Source organism: Gymnogyps californianus, chromosome 2 (genome assembly GCF_018139145.2).
Source record: "Gymnogyps californianus isolate 813 chromosome 2, ASM1813914v2, whole genome shotgun sequence".
NCBI classification, from domain to species: Eukaryota; Metazoa; Chordata; class Aves; order Accipitriformes; family Cathartidae; genus Gymnogyps; species Gymnogyps californianus.
This window is the reverse complement of record NC_059472.1, coordinates 157109213-157127367: the sequence shown is the minus strand read 5'-3', so window position 1 is coordinate 157127367 and position 18155 is coordinate 157109213. Positions and strand designations below refer to the sequence as shown.

The 18155-nt window shown below is 37.5% G+C and overlaps 1 protein-coding gene across 2 annotated transcripts in view; it reads right to left on the bottom strand.

Moving 5' to 3' along the window:
- The window catches only part of ESYT2 (extended synaptotagmin 2), an 88946-nt gene that overhangs the window by 35142 nt on the left and 35649 nt on the right, over positions 1–18155 (bottom strand). For both annotated transcript variants that reach the window (XM_050890654.1, XM_050890655.1), the window contains exons 5-6: positions 13282–13354; positions 12371–12460 (exon numbers count right to left, since the gene is read on the bottom strand). In XM_050890654.1, coding sequence (XP_050746611.1) covers positions 12371–12460; positions 13282–13354 — 163 coding nt within the window. The remainder of the gene's footprint in view (positions 1–12370; positions 12461–13281; positions 13355–18155) is intronic.

The window sequence follows — 18155 nt, the reverse complement described above, 5'->3', positions numbered from 1 at the left end:
GCAGGGAGTCGCTCAGTACTATCACTTGCCGCTTCCTCCTGGTGCTTCAGTGTGGCTCAGGCTCTGCTGGCTCAGATGCTCCCAGGCCCTCCTCTGCTACACTGCCCCTGAATCTGTTTCACAGTTGCAATTCTGCAGGTGGGGTAGGAGTCATCTTCCTTGTGCCAGAAAATTTCCAGCTTTCCCCACTGTGGGAGAATCCCATCCAGTAGTGTCTCCAGAAGGTCAGAGGTCCTGTTTCAGATGTCCCCTCTCTACAGAGAATCACACTAGATGCGTATGTGAGGGTAACTAAATTCAGCCTAAGCCATCTACTCGTTCATATACATTTGTCATATCTGAAACCAGACTGTCGTAATCTAAAGTGAAAAATACTATCATTAGTAGTTGTACAGAGACTGTACAGAGCCCGGTACAGAGACTGCTGACTTTCATAATTCTTCAGGTGAAAGCATGAAGATATCATTGGCTCCAGTACCATGTTGTATTTAATGTCTTTTTAACAATATCTCACTTAAAACTCGTTTTGTCCACTTTCCTTTAGAGTACTAGAAAGATTATTTTTAGCAAGAAAAGGCTAGCCTACGTTATACAAGAAAAAGTACGTACTTGAACACATAACATGGAGGAACTGATGGGCTGTGGATTTCACATCATCACTTACCACACTGTTATTTGACTATGTATCCATATTCTAATAAACATACTGAAAGTTCAACTAGTACATGTGAAAGTTTCCTATACTTCTGAAAAACACTGATTTTTTAGAAAAGGCTTTTGAGAGACTTAGGTTATCAGGCTCATTTTCAAACAGACAAAAAGAAGGTTAAAACCACTCATCCAGTTTGCTCAAGAGTCAGTGTTTACAGAAAAATTCTGCCTTTCTTCCTTCAAGTTTATCTTCCATTAGCATACAATGCCTCTATCAATTATAGATCAGGCTGTCAGCCAAGCACTTAGGAGAAGTTGTGCATGAGAGATGAACACACATTAGGAAAACAGTTTTGTAATTAACATTTTCAGCAAGGGAATGCACAGTTAACTGGATTGGAAAAGATCCTCTTCAGGTAGGTGGGAGGCTCAGTTTGCTAAGGCACATCTATTTATGGAATGCTAGCAAGGCTAAGTGGCAGTAATACCTTCCAGAAGTGGATGAGATCTTACCTAAAACTCATACAGTACGCTGAACAGCCGTCATTGTCTTTTTTTATTTTAAGGTGTTATGATTTCTTTTCTGCATGAATATCAATTTAAAGCTATCAGTTTTTTAATTTCCAAATGCAAAGAAAAACTGTTAGAAATGATTTGTTGTAAAACGGGTTATTTTACATTGGTATGGAAGCTTTACTTGTACAGTTCTACAATAACAAACTATGAGCTAGAACACACAGAACATTTAGATTTAAGAAAACTGAAGGTAATTTCAGTGTATTCTTCTTTGAAAACTAATGGTGCAAATTATTAGTATATGTTCTCAAATCTCATGCTCATCTTAACTCTGAAAAAAAGTTAAGAAATAAATAATTGAACCAGAATGAAAAGTCCAACTTAGCATGAATAACTTCAGTTTTGTACTACTTCCTCAATCCTGCAACCCCACAAATGTTTAAGTGATAGAACATACAAGTTGCTTGGTAGTACCTGGTAAGACTAATCACAACTTGTGTTTTCAGACTGGTTTTCATGTTCTAAGCACAAGGTTTGACATTACATTATGTCACACTTTAAAAATCTATGTAGGCTACCAAGGCTCTGGAAGAAGTAATTTTATACTGTTTTAAAACAAAGAACCCAGTTTATTACATGATTTATTCCCTTTTCATTGTTCATAGGTGACTTGAAAGGGAAATACACACCATAAATACCTCAAAAAAGTGGTCCCTATCCTAAGGTGTTCATGCCTGCATCCCATATTTAACAGTTTTACATACTGATGTTTTCAGAATAAATAGACAATGAGAAAATATTTGCATTTCCTTTTGATTTTTTCATGCTTTGTTTAGTATATTGCATACAGCAGTTAACACGGCAAAGTCCTGTGCTGTCTCCTAAACAGACTTAACTGAATTAAATGAATTGAGCAACATAATGCATGTTGAAATTCAGCATTGAGAAACATATCCTACACTAGACTGAAACATCTATCATAGTGGTTTCTGTATTAACGGCCACAACCTAAAACAAAACAAAGAACAACCTATGAGATACCACTGAGAAATGAAAGATTTTCCATTTATGTGACCAAAATGCATTTCAAAAAATTGCAACACAGCACATGAAACACATACAGTGCCTATGGTACAATCTCACTATCAATACTTTGATTATTACACACATCTTCTCAAAAAAAAAGGCTACCAATTCATTCTGTCATCAGTCCTTAGACCATGAAGCATGTAAAAAATAATTACACAAAGAAACTGAAAAAAATAGTGCTACTAAGAGCGGCCATTTAGACAAGAAATGCAATTAGTACATATAATATCAGAAACTTCTATTCATCTACTTATTGTACAGACATAAATACAGAGGTCGATTTCAGAAATGTTAAAGATAAATCCTTTTCCATTCAACGTTGGAGCTAAGAAATTAGAAAACATTTACTAAGGCTAAGCACTTCACAGGATTACTAGAAAAGCTTTGCAAATAAATCTTAAGCCATGAAATGTTTTGGAAGGAATACAAGCCTTCGAACTCCTAGCATGAATAAAGCTTTCACTATTTGGGCTTTGAAGGTAAGTTCTCCTTGCAGACAAGATTCACTACATTTGCCCACCACAGTGCTTCATCTCCAGTTCTACCAGAAGAGCCCAGCAGTAATGAAGCACACTGATATCACTGCAGTAACACACACTGTCTAACATTAGTCTACAGATACTAGTGACAAATGCTTTTTTCTTTTCATGTTTTGTTTCTGTCTTCTCCCCCCGCCCCCCCCCCCCCATCACCCCCACATGCTTCTCAATAAGGTTGTTTCAAGTCTGCATTTTTGGCTTCCAAACATAATCAGACTACAGCATAAGACAGACCTTTTGTAATGTAAGAAAAGAAGAGTTTTCCAAAAAGCAACACTGTGTTCGGGCAAAAAAAGCTTATACCTGCAGTAGTATGGAAATAGCACTGACAGCAGACAAACTCACAGTAGAGAGAGAAGAAAGTAGTCAAATCTACAGTATTGCTTGATACACAAGAAGGAGCCCTTCCAGCCATAGTCCAGCCAAATAACAAGGATTTTCATTCCACATTTTGGGCATTACCATGCTATGACTTGCTGGAGCAGACGACAACCCCCTAACTTGTGGTTCTGACAGTAAGTTAAAGCGTCACTACCGTAACAAACTGAAGAGCCCTATGGAGAAAAATGGAGCAAGCAAAAGACTGCCAGCTGATGAATCATTTTATGAGGCACTGAATATAAAAAAATTCCATACTTAAAAAAAAAGTTTTGGCCTATAAATCTCCAAAATAGCTTAACAATATCATTTCCTTCTCTGTGACTGCTTTGAGCAATGCATAATTCCCTTAGTTTAGCTAAATTCAGGGAATGCCAGCTGGTTCTCTGCGGCAGAACTAACAGGGCTCTGGAAAGACTGCGTTCAGGATTTGTCACCAAGTGAAACTCTGCCAGGAGCCAGAAACAAAGTGGTGTCTCTCCACAACACACTGCAACTGAGAGAGGTGATAGGCCTTGCAGAGACTCTTACCAGCCAGCTCACTGGCCTACAGCGGGATTTCAGACACCAGTTACACTTTCCAATGAAGTAGTATGTGCGTCATGTTACTCAAAGCTCTTTCAGTTCTTCCTCTGCTCAGAGTAGTGAAAACAAATTATGTTTCCTCCCTGAAAACCAAAAAATTTATGTCTTATCAAGGCTCTGTACTGAGAACTAATGCAACACATACATTGAAAGAGTTTTAAAAAATATATATATCCCTGCAGCCTATAAGAAAAGGTAGGCTAAAAACTGATGAGCATTTTTACATATTTGGTGTTCTCAATACCCTAGATGCCTTTACAAAGGGAAAAGAATGTACTGGAATGTAGAATATACAGTGCCATAACTGAAGTTCACAGCAGCACAAAAGGCAGCCTCTAAACACTGCCAACGTTGTGGCTTGATTTGGCTGCCATAAGCACTACTAATTCTCAGAAGAGAAGCCACAACGTATTTTAAAATGCCGATGAACAACTTCCTGCTAATCAAGTTATTCTGCAGGACAAATTTAAGCTCTGCTACAGGGCTCGATGATACAATTCCATGGGATAAGTTGTGTTTCTTCTCAGAAATTTATTATAAGGGGACTAACATGTCCTCTTCTGTTACTTGTGAATAGTCATGCAGAAACACAGTACAATTTGTCTGTTCATAGAGCGCAGCCCATGACCACTACAATGCTGAAGTGCTAACATTATTGTAATAATTTAGTAAGTAACATTATCCAGTGTATTTCCCCAGTAAACATATAATAAACTCAGCCTCTCAAACAAGGCGTGACTATACAATACCATAGAAAGTAGAAATCACACTGGTTTTCATCATTGCTATAGGAAACACAGCATATCTCTGCACAGGAACTGTGTTTAACAGTAGTAATTTTTTCAGTTGTAACTGTCTAAAGATTTCAGTGAGACAATTGCTACAGATATAAGATGTATAGTTGTGGGGGTAAGACACAGAGCGGGCAAGTTTTTGAGTTAAGGTGACCAGAAGAAGGATCACAGTTAAGTCTTACAAAAATCCAGTGCACCTTGCTATTCTCCATAGTGTCAACTACTCAAAGCTACAGTTCAAGCCAATTCCCTCTACTTTGTATGCTTTCTACCCTTCTACCAGTCCTGCATTTTGGTTCATACCCTCACACAAGTACTGACACTCTCCTGACTCCTTAGCGAGCCAGCTCAAGATGCTAAAATACATGTGAAGGACAGGCAACTAGTCACTTCTTGATGTGTTTAATATTCTGCCAGCTTATGTCCCTTAACCAGCTTCCCTCAGGAGCAGAAGTTTCAACACTGGTATAAGACAGACAATAACACTGAATGGGAGGACATAGGGAGAGAAGAATACAGTACTGTGGAAGCACCAACTGTGATGGTTTAGAACATCCCATAAGCTATGAAAAATTAAAAATCAAAAAAACCTAAGTTACAGCAAACTATAAGCATACAAAGTAACAGTGCAAATCACTCTCACTTTATAAGCAACAAGACTAATTCTTAACAAATATTATTATAACAGTACCTACGCTTCAGAATTTAGCCAGGTGTTCCACAAACCCCTTTAGAAAAAGTTAAAAAGTTTTGAAGCAAAGATACCGACAGTCTCATACGTTCTGAAGGCATTTTTGATCAACTAAAAGCAAACCAAAACAACATTCTTCTGCATTCTACATAACCACTTTATGTTTTTTTCCAGTCATTTCACTAGGACTCATTCTTGGTGCAAGCACTCCTTTTGAGTCTAATTTTCATCAGTACTGCTAATTTTGAAAGTCACATCCAGCACTGAATTTTCCAAAGGCAGTCAATATTAAATGAAACTAAACCAATATTAAATAAATCAAAACTACAGGACAGAACCAATCTGTAAAGTGAGTAGAGGGAGAGCAGTGCTCAAGTCAGCAAGTGGAGAGCAAAACTGTGAATCTAAAAATGAGAGCTTTGGAAGAGTTGCCCCCTTTTCCTGGAATGCATCCTGTTTTCCAGTCATTGTTTTTTTAGAACAATAGTATTCGTATTTTCATGTGTCTCTTTTGTTGTTGGTTTTTTGGGTTTTTTTTGGTTTTTTTTTTTTTTTAAAAGAGAAAAGGGTTGGGTTAGGACATGCCTTCAGTATTAAGTATGCTACTAAACAAGCTTTTAAAAATTACCAATTTGCAGTACAGCTATAAGCCACATACACTTCTATAACTGAACCAAAAATCAAAATAATTAATGATGTGATGTTTTGTTCTAAAAGTAAAAGATAACTACACTTAGGGAAGTAGAATATATGGTAAATATACATAATGTTAACATAATGAGAAGTAATGTGAAAAACCTTACAAATCCTGACTATTTACACAGTGCTAACTTCTCTCTAGCATTGAAGCTCAGATTTAAAAGACTACTTCAAAACATTAGAATGCACATATTTCTCTCTCTTGAAATCTCTTACATATTTGGACGTATTTTATAAGCTGATGAAAATTTTAGTACCTTCTTCGCAATAACAACAACAAAATACAGTATTTAAAAAGTTTCATGTAAAGTAAGAACTCTTGCAAGATCAAAAACTTCATGCATTACTCAGAAATACGAGACTGGTAAACTCATTAAACAAGTATGTTTGGAACTATTAATTTAGGCAGTATTGCCTTATATAGTCATTAAGGCCAGCAAACAGATGATACAGAGCAAGAGGAATTGTTGCCAGTTACTTTAGACTGGAAAATATGAGAACAAAATCTAATGCTAGCTGCCAACTAATTCCTCTTCTCTTCTAACAAAAATATTGAAGAAAAGCTTTCCTTGGCTGCAGCCACTTGCTCTCTAGTAAGAGGACAGAATTTGGTTATTGCTATAATAAGCATTATTTTACATTTTTCTACAGAAGTTAGAAAAATAAACACCAAGACAACACACTGCAGTGGGGAGAGAAGTCTGCTTGCAAAAAACTAAAAATCCCTGTATAACTGTCAAAATTATGGCATAACTTGATTCAAAGATACATTTTTTGAACAATCCACCCTTAAGTTTGCTCGGACCTTGACTCTACCTTAGTTTTTAAATGAAAAGAGGGTGAAAAATACTTTTAACATTTTTGTAACTGAATACTTTTGGGGAGAGGTTGACTTTTTAATTTTCATACTCCAGTCTACTTCCCATTATTTTTTGTCCCACTAAGTCAACCAGACCCCTAATAAAGTGGCATGGGGGTAGGAGTAAAGACAAAATTACTCTGGACAAAGTCTTTCCCAAAGTTCACAAAGCTACTGACCACAAACAAGAGGTGTTTCATTTGATATTGTCCTGGCTTCAGCTGGGATAGAGTTAATTTTCTTCTTCGCAGCTGGTACAGTGCTGTGTTTTGGATTTAGTGTGAGAATAATGTTGCTAACACGCTGATGTTTTAGTTGTTGCTAAGTAGCACTTATCTTAAGTTAAGGACTTTTCAGCTTCCCATGCTCTGCCAGCAAGCAGGTGTGCAAGAAGCTGGGAGGGAGCAGAGCCGGGGCAGCTGACCCGAACTAGCCAAAGGGATATTCCATACTATGGAACATCATGCCCAGTATATAAACTTGGGGGAGTTGGCTGGGGCGGGAGGAGCAGATCGCTGCTCGGGCATCGGTCAGCGGGTGGTGAGCAATTGCATTGTGCATCGCTGGGGTTTTTTTCCCTTTTTTTCCCCTCTCTTTTTTTTTGTTATATTCCTTTTCATTACTATGATTATTATTATATTTCATTATTATTATTGGTAGTATTATATTTTCCTTTAGTTATTAAACTGTTCTTATCTCAACCCACGAGTTTTACCTTCTTTCCTGATTCTCCTCCCCATCCCACGGCGGGGGGGGCAGTGAGGGAGCAGCTGTGTGGTGCTTAGCTGCTGGCTGGGGTTAAACCACGACAGCCCTTTTGGCACCCAACACGGGGCACAAAGGGTTGAGATAAAGACAGATCTGACCAGAGTGTGTTAAAACGAATTTGTTATAAGCATTCATTATATTAGTTTAATAGTCGCTGGTCACAATGTTGATTTATTGGCTCGAGTTGTGGTGCTCGTTCTTAGAGTTGTGTTATGTATCACCTCACTTGGCCTATATAGTCCCTGTGCTGCTGCTTATCATCCATGGGAAGTGGATTAAGGTTTTCACTTTGCTGTACTATGCAACACTGGTTTATGGTACAACGATGCCTGAAATATAAATATGGGGAGGCCTGGCAGATTGACTATATCACACTCCCACAAACCCACCAAGGCAAGTGCCATGTGCTTACAATGGTGGAAGCAAACACCGGATGGCTGGAAACCTATCCCATGCCCCATGCCACCGCCCGGAACACTATCCTGGGCCTTGAAAAGAAAATCTTATGGCCACATGGCACCCCAGAAAGAATCGAGTCAGACAACAGGACTCATTTCCGAAACAACCTCATAGATACCTGGGCCAAAGAGCATGGCATTGAGTGGGGTGTCTCCCCTGCCAACAAACTCCCCTTCTACAGTACGTAGAAGTTCTGATTGGGCAGGACCAGATGTCAAAAATGTGCTTTATACTGCAGCCGCGGACTCCCACGCCCCAAAATCCGTTTAATATAAAGTCCTCTCATCAAGGACATATCAGATATTAAACTGATAAGAACAGACATTTCAGATTTTCAGTTTACTATCTCGGGTGCAAGTTGTCTGAGTTAAGCACTTCACAAATGCACGGCACTTAGGGACAGAAAGGACGTGGCACAGGTACCAGAGCTAAAAGCTGACTGGAGAGGTATCCGGGAGTACCAGAAACGAAAGGTTCAGACAAATGCTACCAGAGCACAATGCTGGGAAACAGAGGAAATGTCAGGAACTGCTTACCAGCATACCTGCTGCTGATCTCTCCCTCTCTATCCCCTGCCAGCTTTCCTACCTCTCCCCTAGAAAGCAACAAAGAAGCAGTAGCTGCAGGAGGTACCCCAGGAAAGCAGTCCAGACATACTGCATCAGGTCATGGCTCCAGCACTGAGCGTGTCAGAATGGCTTCTGCAGAAGGACTGTACACTGGTTTCTTTCTCAGTGAATACAAAACAGAACTGAGAGAGACAGCACGAACCACATCTACAGCATGAAGAAAGGTCATTCCTGTAGAAAAAAAAAAACATAAAGCCTGTGTCCACACAGCTAAACTCTTCTCGCTGCTCCTCTAGAACAGAGTGTTTGCATTTAACTTGTTTATTGGATGGTCCTTGTAATGAGCTAGGCACTGCACTGAGTCTGGAAATTGTTCGGGAGAGCACTAAATAGCAAAATAATATCAGAGAGAGAGTATGCTAACAATTACACAGTACAGACTACCATAAGGCAGTGTTCGATCCTTGTCATGGCCCTGCTTAGTTTGTTAGTATAAACATGAACATTAACAGATGCCCTACACTCATACTGCTCAGTCAGAGGGTAAAAATGAGACAAAACTTAAGCAGACATCTCCTAATGTTTAGATTCGCTTCAAAGAAATGTGTGGCATTCCAAATTTGGTTCATCCCAATGTACTTCCCCAACCCTTTCCAAATAAGAGCAATGATGTTTTATCAGTTTTGCATGAACTATTTCACTTTTACAAAAAACCTCACTAAATTATCCACAAAACACTTCCAAATTCCTGCATGTTTTACTAAGATTTAAGTCTACATTCCCTCTACACAAGCACACATGGTTTCTCTACACAGATGAGAAAAGCCACATAAATGATGCAAGTGACACCATAAGTTTGTCCTAGGCCATACATAAACACCCATACAAACCTATCTTTTCAACAAGTTAGCAAAAATTTATCATAGGACATTTGTTCAAAAGAATTGTGTTACAAGAATGTGATTTCATTGAAGAAAATAACAACATACCTTTTAAAGCTGTTAAAGAATTCACTCCCACCCCCCAAACCTTGAAAACTAGATCAACTTTTTAGAGTTGCACACTGCTGGGGAAACCAAGATGATCAATCTGAGACTGTCTCAAAGTGCCTAAACACATATACTTCTAATTTATGACCTAGCACACTTTGAAACTGTTAAATCTTGACATCACAAGTTTTACTGTTTAATTGGAACATATCCAAGAAACAAAAGCTTCCAATGGAAAACATACTTCCAATTAAGAGATGGAAACAACTAATTTCTTTAAAGAAGTCTGTGTAGCATAAAAAATGTGAACATCATGGAAATTGTTATTAAGCTCTCTTACTGATACTTATTAAAAGCAGTATCAAACTTCAAATCGCTGAAACTGCCTTACACACACATATACAACATCAAAGAATTTTCCGCCAGCAAGTGTGCAATGTGTATTATGTTCTCCTTTATATTTTTCTAAAATAAGATTGTTGTATGGACTTTGCAACATCTGTGAACATTTCTTGATGCATCTGTAGATTAAAAAAGAAATTTCCTGGAAATAGTAAAATGTAGACCAGAATTACTCTCATATTTTATAAGATTTAATTCAATTAAAACTGTAGAGTATTTGTTACTCATTTTCAAACACTGAAAATTACATACACTGTCTATCCTCTGTTCTTCTACCAATGCTGCACCAAGTGACCAACAGACATACTGGTGCTTGTCAGCCAGTCTTACCCGCGAGATTCAGACTACAGCTTTTGCAGTGAAACAATCACTCCAAGGTGCAACAATCCCCTATCTACAGTGCCTTATCACAGCGCAAACTTCAATGACATATGTCTGTCATTTTAATGTAGAGGAAGGTGTTGAACTGAAATTGTATGACTGCACCACCCAGGTTCCCAGCTTTCAAAAACTGTGTTAGTTTCAAACTTTGCACTTACTGTATTTTAAAAAGATCATATTTAAGTTCAGCATGAAAAGGCAAGACAGTCATATAAAACACAGCTTCTCATGAAAAGTAACTATCAGGTAGTTTGTGATAGGCCAGAATTCAGAAAAGTTTGTGGCCTCAGAAAACCTTCCTTAACTCATTTTCTTTGAATTACTCAGATGAGGAAGTTTTCTTCCTCTTCAGTGAGGAACCATTCACTTGGAATCATTCTCTTTAATTCTCTTAATTCAAGAGAATTTAAATATGTCTGGAATGACTACAACGTTATTAAATCTTGCAAGAATGCACATCATTTTGGTGCCAGACTCCATGACACAAACTGATATTGGCTGAGCCAAAAAATCCCCAGCCACTTTGTTGTTTGGGTAATAAAGAACAGGGAACCCTCAGAAAGATTTCTAAAGTATATCACAGTTTCATTTAGATACAGAAATCAGTTACTTCTACAAAAAAGGTGGTAAAACACAGTAGAATCCTATAAAAACGCTATAATACCTTGAAAGTAATTTCAGTTTGTACATAATTATATTCTTTAAAATTAAAACCTTTTTTAATTACTAAGAAGTATTTTGACTCTTATTAAGTCATGGTCAACCTTTCCAGGTAATGCCAGTTAGAATGCCCAGGATCTCACCTTCTACAAGACTTACTAGGTTGGATACAACCTCAAGAACCCGTCTGTGTGAATGGTTCTGGAAGAGCTATACTTACGTCAATCCTAATGGACGCAGGTCCAATCTGTTCTTAAGAGACATCAGTGACAGAGATTAACAGTGTCTCCAGACAGCCTATTGCAGCACTTCACTACCACTACCATTCAGGCCTTCCCTCATCCCCCTTGTCCAGCCTGAATCTTCCTTGCTGCAATTATTTGTTATCCTATCTGCCACTGATACGTAGAACAGATTGCGTGTCTCTTTTCTGTAAGAGCCTTTCACATTTTTGAAGAACATGTTCTCCTCTGTCTTCTCTAAACTAAACAATTCCCATTCTTTCGGTCTGTCCTTGAGGATCAATTTTATTCCCATCTCCCTACTTTGGACACTCTCCAACTGGTCAGTATCTTTGTTGAAGTGCTGTGCCTAAAACTGAAAGCATTTGTGGGTTATCCTCTTGTTTACACATGCCAGTCGCTATATCATTTTCATACTAGCATGATCTTGTTGGTTTACCTTTGTTTCACTATTATTCCTGCCCAAATGTGCACTTTGGCCTAGCACATATTCCAATTGAATTACGTGACACCCTTTCTCCCTCCAACTTCTGCTACTGTCATGATCGTTTTGAATTCCAATTCCATCTCACTCTGTGCTTCATCCATTCTCATACTTGGGTCATGGGTAAATGTAATGGAAATTGCCCACCTGCTATCTAGGATAAAAACTTCAATCATCGTAGTGGGTAATCTCAAAACACTCATTCTGATTTTAATTTGTGGTAACACCAGCATGGTTTTCAAAACAACCTTGCACACATCTTGCGGAATTTTAACTTAGACCACACTCACATGCAGACTGTCACGAGAAACAGCAACAAAAGCTTTTTTATAAACAACCTAGATGGTATCTATTCATCTTCCCCTATCCAGAAGACTTGTAAGAAAAATTTGGCAGCTTTGACAAAACACACTTCATAAGTCCAACGTAACTATTATCCATCTTGGTTTCTGCTAGTATTCATAAAATTTGTCCACTATTTTTCTGGGAAAGTTCAACCAAATGGTAGCAATTTCCCAAATTCTTTCCTTTTGCTGCTTAATTCTTCCTCCATCGTTTTCTGACTACTGTCATCAGCACTCTAAAAAGAGTAGAAACAGAGATAAAAGCACTTACAGGCTTCCTAAGGAAAAAAAGGGATAGTGCTCCTATTAGGGGCATGTCTCCAATTAGTGGTTCCAGGATAACCCTCATAGTGCCATGGATCTGTGGAAGGGGAGGAAAAAAAGGCAATGGAATTTACTTTAGTTCAAGTTTTAAATAAAATTTACTCACTGGCAATGCTCACACTTCTAATTCATTAAATTCTTGATTATGGAAGAATTTTATATATATAGCTTTACATGTCATCCAAACCCAAAATTTTTAACACAGGCACTAAATAGTTGGGCTTACAAATTCATTACATTCATCTACATGATACTGTGTCATGTTAGTGGTAATTTTGCTAAAAATATGAAGTAGTTTATTTATACAGCTCAATGTAAACAAATGTGGCACAAACCAATACAATGGCATCCACAGACACTAGAACAGAAGTAGGTAAATGCTTATAGGTATGTCAAGACACACACACACAAAAAAAACATACTATTTTTCCTCGTTAGAGAGAGATTTGTTATCAGAAAGTTAAGGAAATTTAAGAAACAGTATCAGAAGGCAAGGCTACTAACAATAATTGCATCTAACACTGAAATACTAAATCAAACAAAATTTTAAGCTCTATGGTCCCTTTACAAACCTATATGTCACATGAACATTGGCTTGCTGTGAAATTCTCTCCATCTTTTCCAGTAGAAAATCTTATATATTTAAAACAGTTCTACATCTGAAAGGAATTTACCCTTTCAGCTAAGTCGTATTACTGAAATTATTATGCAATATCAATATTATGCAACTGAGAAAAAAAAACAGTAAGCAACAAAACTACACAATTACTAGTTCTTTCTTATAAACTATTTCATCAGAAAATAGTGATTCAGTGATGACTCGATATCAAAATCAAAAGAAAAAAAATTGAATTTCACCTGTATACTTTTCACACCAGCTCTGCAGAAGTATCTCTTGATCTCCAAATCAATTTCACAGTTTCCAACAAAACTAAAACAAAAAATAAAGTATACATTTCATTTTTATAGACTAAACTGCAATATACTGTTAGTTCTGTTTTGCACTATCATGACAGTATATTTTGTATAATACAGAAAAAATGCATGTTAAAACATTACAACATATAACAAAGACAAGACTGTTAAAAAAATTACATCCCCTTCAAAACATCACCACTGTCATCAAAATCAATCAAATTAATACACAGGTATGTTATCATCTCCAGAAGCATACATAAGAGAAAACACACAAGTAGGCTTACTTTTGGGAAATAACGGACACAGTATTCATACTCCATTTCAGGAAAGGTCTACATAGGCCTCATTGATAGTACATGTACCCAAATCCACTCTCATCTAATATAATCATGAGAAGCACTAGACAGAGATGGTTATTTTGCTAAAAATCAAAGTTGTCTGAAACATTCAGAGATTTGCAAAAACAGTCGTATTTAGAAACTCAGTAAGCTGGGTATGCTGAGCTGGATGATCCACTAAGCAAGGTTTAAGCCAAAAACAGTTGAGCCCTTTCTGAAGGGAGAGAGGAGGCAGGAAGCAAATTAGAAAATAATATATTAAAAATGATGCAAGTTTTTCCCTGAACAATTCTTGCATCCCATTTTGGGGGATGCAAGGTCAAAGGCTTGAAATTTTGCAGATGCTCCCTATATCTCAGAGATAGATTTGTAGAAGATGGTAAAAAAGCCCCATCTATTTTGCCCATGCTACAAGGCTAAAAGATTATTTGCACACAATTCAGACTCAGACTTTAGCAGCTGCTTTTCCTGAAGCTCCACGTAGGTCAGGCATGTACCAGCAAAGTTGAGCAGATCTTTTCCAAGAACTGCTGCTGCTGTGAGCCACATTGGGTCTGAAAACAAACTAATTCTGAGACTCAACAAGGAATTTCGGAAGAAAGCTTGAGACTCTGATTTAGCAAGGGAATTGGTCAATGATTCTACAGAATGAGAGCTAAAAACAAAAACCAACAGACTGAATACCAAACTACAGCTAGGGAGAGACTGGCTGGACAAGGAGACTGGCTAAGAAGATATGGGTTATAACGAAAGGACAAATGAAATCTGAAGAGCTTTCTGAATAGACTGGCCAGTTAAATAAAATGGAAGAAGGAACTAAGTGGGGAGGAGATGAGGCAGCTTAAACAAAGCCAGAGACTGCTGGGAGCAGGAGAAAATTTGTTTCCTCTACAGGGCATCCTGTTCCAGATTCTGCAGTAGAGCCCAGGCTTCCTCACATTTAGGTTCCTCAGACCTAGCCTGTACAGTGGAAAACTGTTCAGCCATGTTTAGGAGTCTGACGGAATCTTATTACAGAAACGTCTGGGAAATTATGAACAAAATGGAGTTGCTCTCCTCACAGTGCCATTTTAGGATCAAGTCAAGATAAAATAAATTACTCTTACAGTAAGAGCAGAACAGCAGGACCCCTGCCCCCTCCCCCGACAACTGACGGCCACAAGGTACTATCAAAAGAAAACAAAGGTGAGACTTGCTGCATTCAGGATATCCACTATTCAAAACATCTGTAGCCTCCCGTGCTCTCTGTGTGATGGTGCTGTCTATGGGATTTCAAGCAAATGCAAATCTTATCAATCCCTTAAACAGAAATAAACAATAGTACCGAGACATTCTTGTAAACATCCAACATTGGAATTTATTTTGGACTATTCAAAAGATAACACTATGCAGAATCACTTTGGTACAATGACCAGTTTGGGGAACTGGAAGACAACAACATGACAAGGGTCTATGGGAAAGGAAGGTGACCATTGCTTTCCCTGGAAAGAATGTAGTGTGACTGTACAGTTTAAAAATAGGTATATAATTTTTAATACACAATTTAAAACGATGTAATTTCTATTTTTACCTATCTAACTATATATAGAGATAGATATATATATATAAGTACACACACACACACACATAATTGCATAACAACATGACACAGAGAAGCAAGGTCAATTAAAACCTGCAACTGAAACCTCAATCTTGGCACTCTAGCATCAGAATTATTTGTGTTATGAAGACTGGGAAGCAATATGCTCGTTCGAAAATCCATAACAACATGATGACAAATTGAAGTAAAAATAGTAATAAACTGCACTTGAGGGTAATAAGTCAACAACTTTTAACCTTATAATAAAGTTAAACATGGTTTTATCCCCTAAGATATTTGGCTGGGTCCATTAACAGTCGATGCTGTACAGAATTCCACTGTAACATAACATACAACTTGAAGGCTCATTTAGTAAGCAAATTCTATACATTCACATCATAATATCCTAGAAATATTTATGACCCCTGTAATGTACAGATCACTGAGATAGGTTACAGTTTAATGAGGACAGTCTGATTCAGCAGCTGTACTGAACCAGATGAGAAATACAGTATACTGCATGTGGTCATTGTAGCCCATAGAAGATACCCAGAAGAAAAACAAACAAAGAATAGGACAAACATATTTCCCAGATTACAATGATCTGTGATTCTGTACTTTGGACTATCTTCATTATTTTTAGAAGGTCTTTAGAAGGTCTTTTGACTCCATTTTTACATCTGTCTTCTGCCAGTACAATGGTAGTGAGTTTCTCCATTCAACTATGCCACATTAAAAAAAAAAAAAAAAAAAAAAATATTTCCATGTGTTTAAATCTGCAACCTAAAACTTTCTTTTAATGCCTCTATTTTTTGTGTCATGAGAAGGTGAAAAAACTCAGTTGTACGCTATTAACATGTATTTCCTCAATCTCTCACTCTTCTTTGGCTTTCTTTACTACAGTTCACATTTAATTTGACAGAATTTGTCTTGTTTTCTGTTGATCCATAACCTTTAATTTTCCTCAAGTGTTCACTACATTCCTGCACTTTAGCAAATGTAAGATTTCTATTTATTAACAATTTATTTAGACTTTATCGTCATTTGCTTAAGTAGTTAAAATTTTTCCCTCACGCTTCTTTGTCACCACAAACTAGACTTCTAAATTGTAACATGAGTTTTGACAATTTTTTAACATAAAGCTCACAATAAGAGAACGGTAAAGCGTTCCCTTTGCAAACATAGTCCTGAAATTAAATCTTTAAATACATTTTTCCAATGACTGCTTTGTGGATTAGCTAGTCAAGCTGCTTACAAGAGTAAAGTTCTTAATTGGATCCTGAGCGATGCACAGGACCTGTTTCAAAAGGTTCTGAAAAACACTCTGAAGCAATGATCATAATGCACTCGATATCCTTGCAGAAACAATAAAAACTACACCAAAACACACTCCTTTTGCAATTAAAACTTAAAAGCAAAACCCAAAAAAACTCAAGGAAGATGCAAAAAATACTTAAGTTTTTTGGAGACACATTGAAACTACTTAAAGGTACTGCATGGAAAGTCCAAAGCAAATGCATATACCCTGTCACAAACAACTGACAGTAGAAAGGGCTAAAGGAAGCCACAAGAGTGAAACAGCAGGATAAAAGGAGATTATTAAAAGAATGAAAAAATGGAAATAAAATAAAATCTTTCCTTCCCTCCTCCCTGCCACACATCCCCCAGGGCTTGGCTTCATACAGCTATTCTTACCAATGCTTAGAGAGATTGTTTTCCTTCTCAACTGTATTTAGGGAATTATGGGTTTATAGAAAGCTCCTAACTTTAAAATAAATTAAAGTTAGAACAAACTAATTTAACTGGAGATTAAAATCTACAGGGATAAATACTCCAAAGGACAGACTTTTCTCCAGCTGTAAGACTGTTCTTTATAATCTTGCAAAACTGCACTGAAGTTGATTCCCTAAGAAATAGTTTATGGTTGGTATCTGTACATAAGTCTGTATCTAAACATGCCAAGAACATTTATTACAGAGACTCTTATTCTTCCTTCCTGTTACAACTGAAACAATCCTAGTGATGGACCCTTAGAGAACATACCAAAAAAAAGAACAGTAATAGTTGATACTGGGGTGCCATCTGTCTTAAACTTGCGTAAGTAAAAGCCTTTGAAAAAGAGCCCTTTCCCAATGAGAAGGTGTCAAGAACAAGTCTTAAATATGAAACAGGACCTCCTTTGATGGTGGTTTTGTCTAAGCCTTAATTGCTAGAAGCTATGATAGTCACTCCATAGCTCTCTTGTTTCCATTTTCTTCCTGGAAGCCTATGCCACTGGCAGTAGGGACAGGCTGTTGGGGTAAATGGGCACCTAGCTGACTCAGCACTATTATTGTTATTTAAACCACTTCAAGGAATTTACTTCAGCCTTTTAGACTGGATACTACTCCAGCTGTTACCACTTCTCTAAGTAGGTTGCAATGTAATGCAATGAGACATATGGGTAAAGATTTCCTTCAAGTCTAGGTAATAGGACATTATTCCTGAAATTTTTCTACAAACCTATTGTCCTTTTTATGTTTATCTGTCCCAACCTACTTCATGAAGATCAGCAGGAGAAAAAAAAAGAAAAAAGAAACACTAGATTGACCCCTCCTCCTGTGGGAATAATTCTGCTTTACAGGGAAGAAGTGGTCTTGGGAGACTTGGCCCATCAAATGTCTCAAAAATAGCTTCTCAAAAACAATTCTTTGCACTGGGTCCATAGTGGTCAGACAAGTCTGTTTTCCTGAGGGCTTAAGTCTGAAGAGGTGAGGTTGTTCTCACAGCTGCTATCAAAAGTGGCAACAAAGAGAAAACTGAAGGAAATTTCTCCACTAGGGCTAACAGCATCCATCCAGTGAAACAAGCTCTCAAGAGACAATCCTGCTGTATTTTGTCCAGCAACACAAATCCCT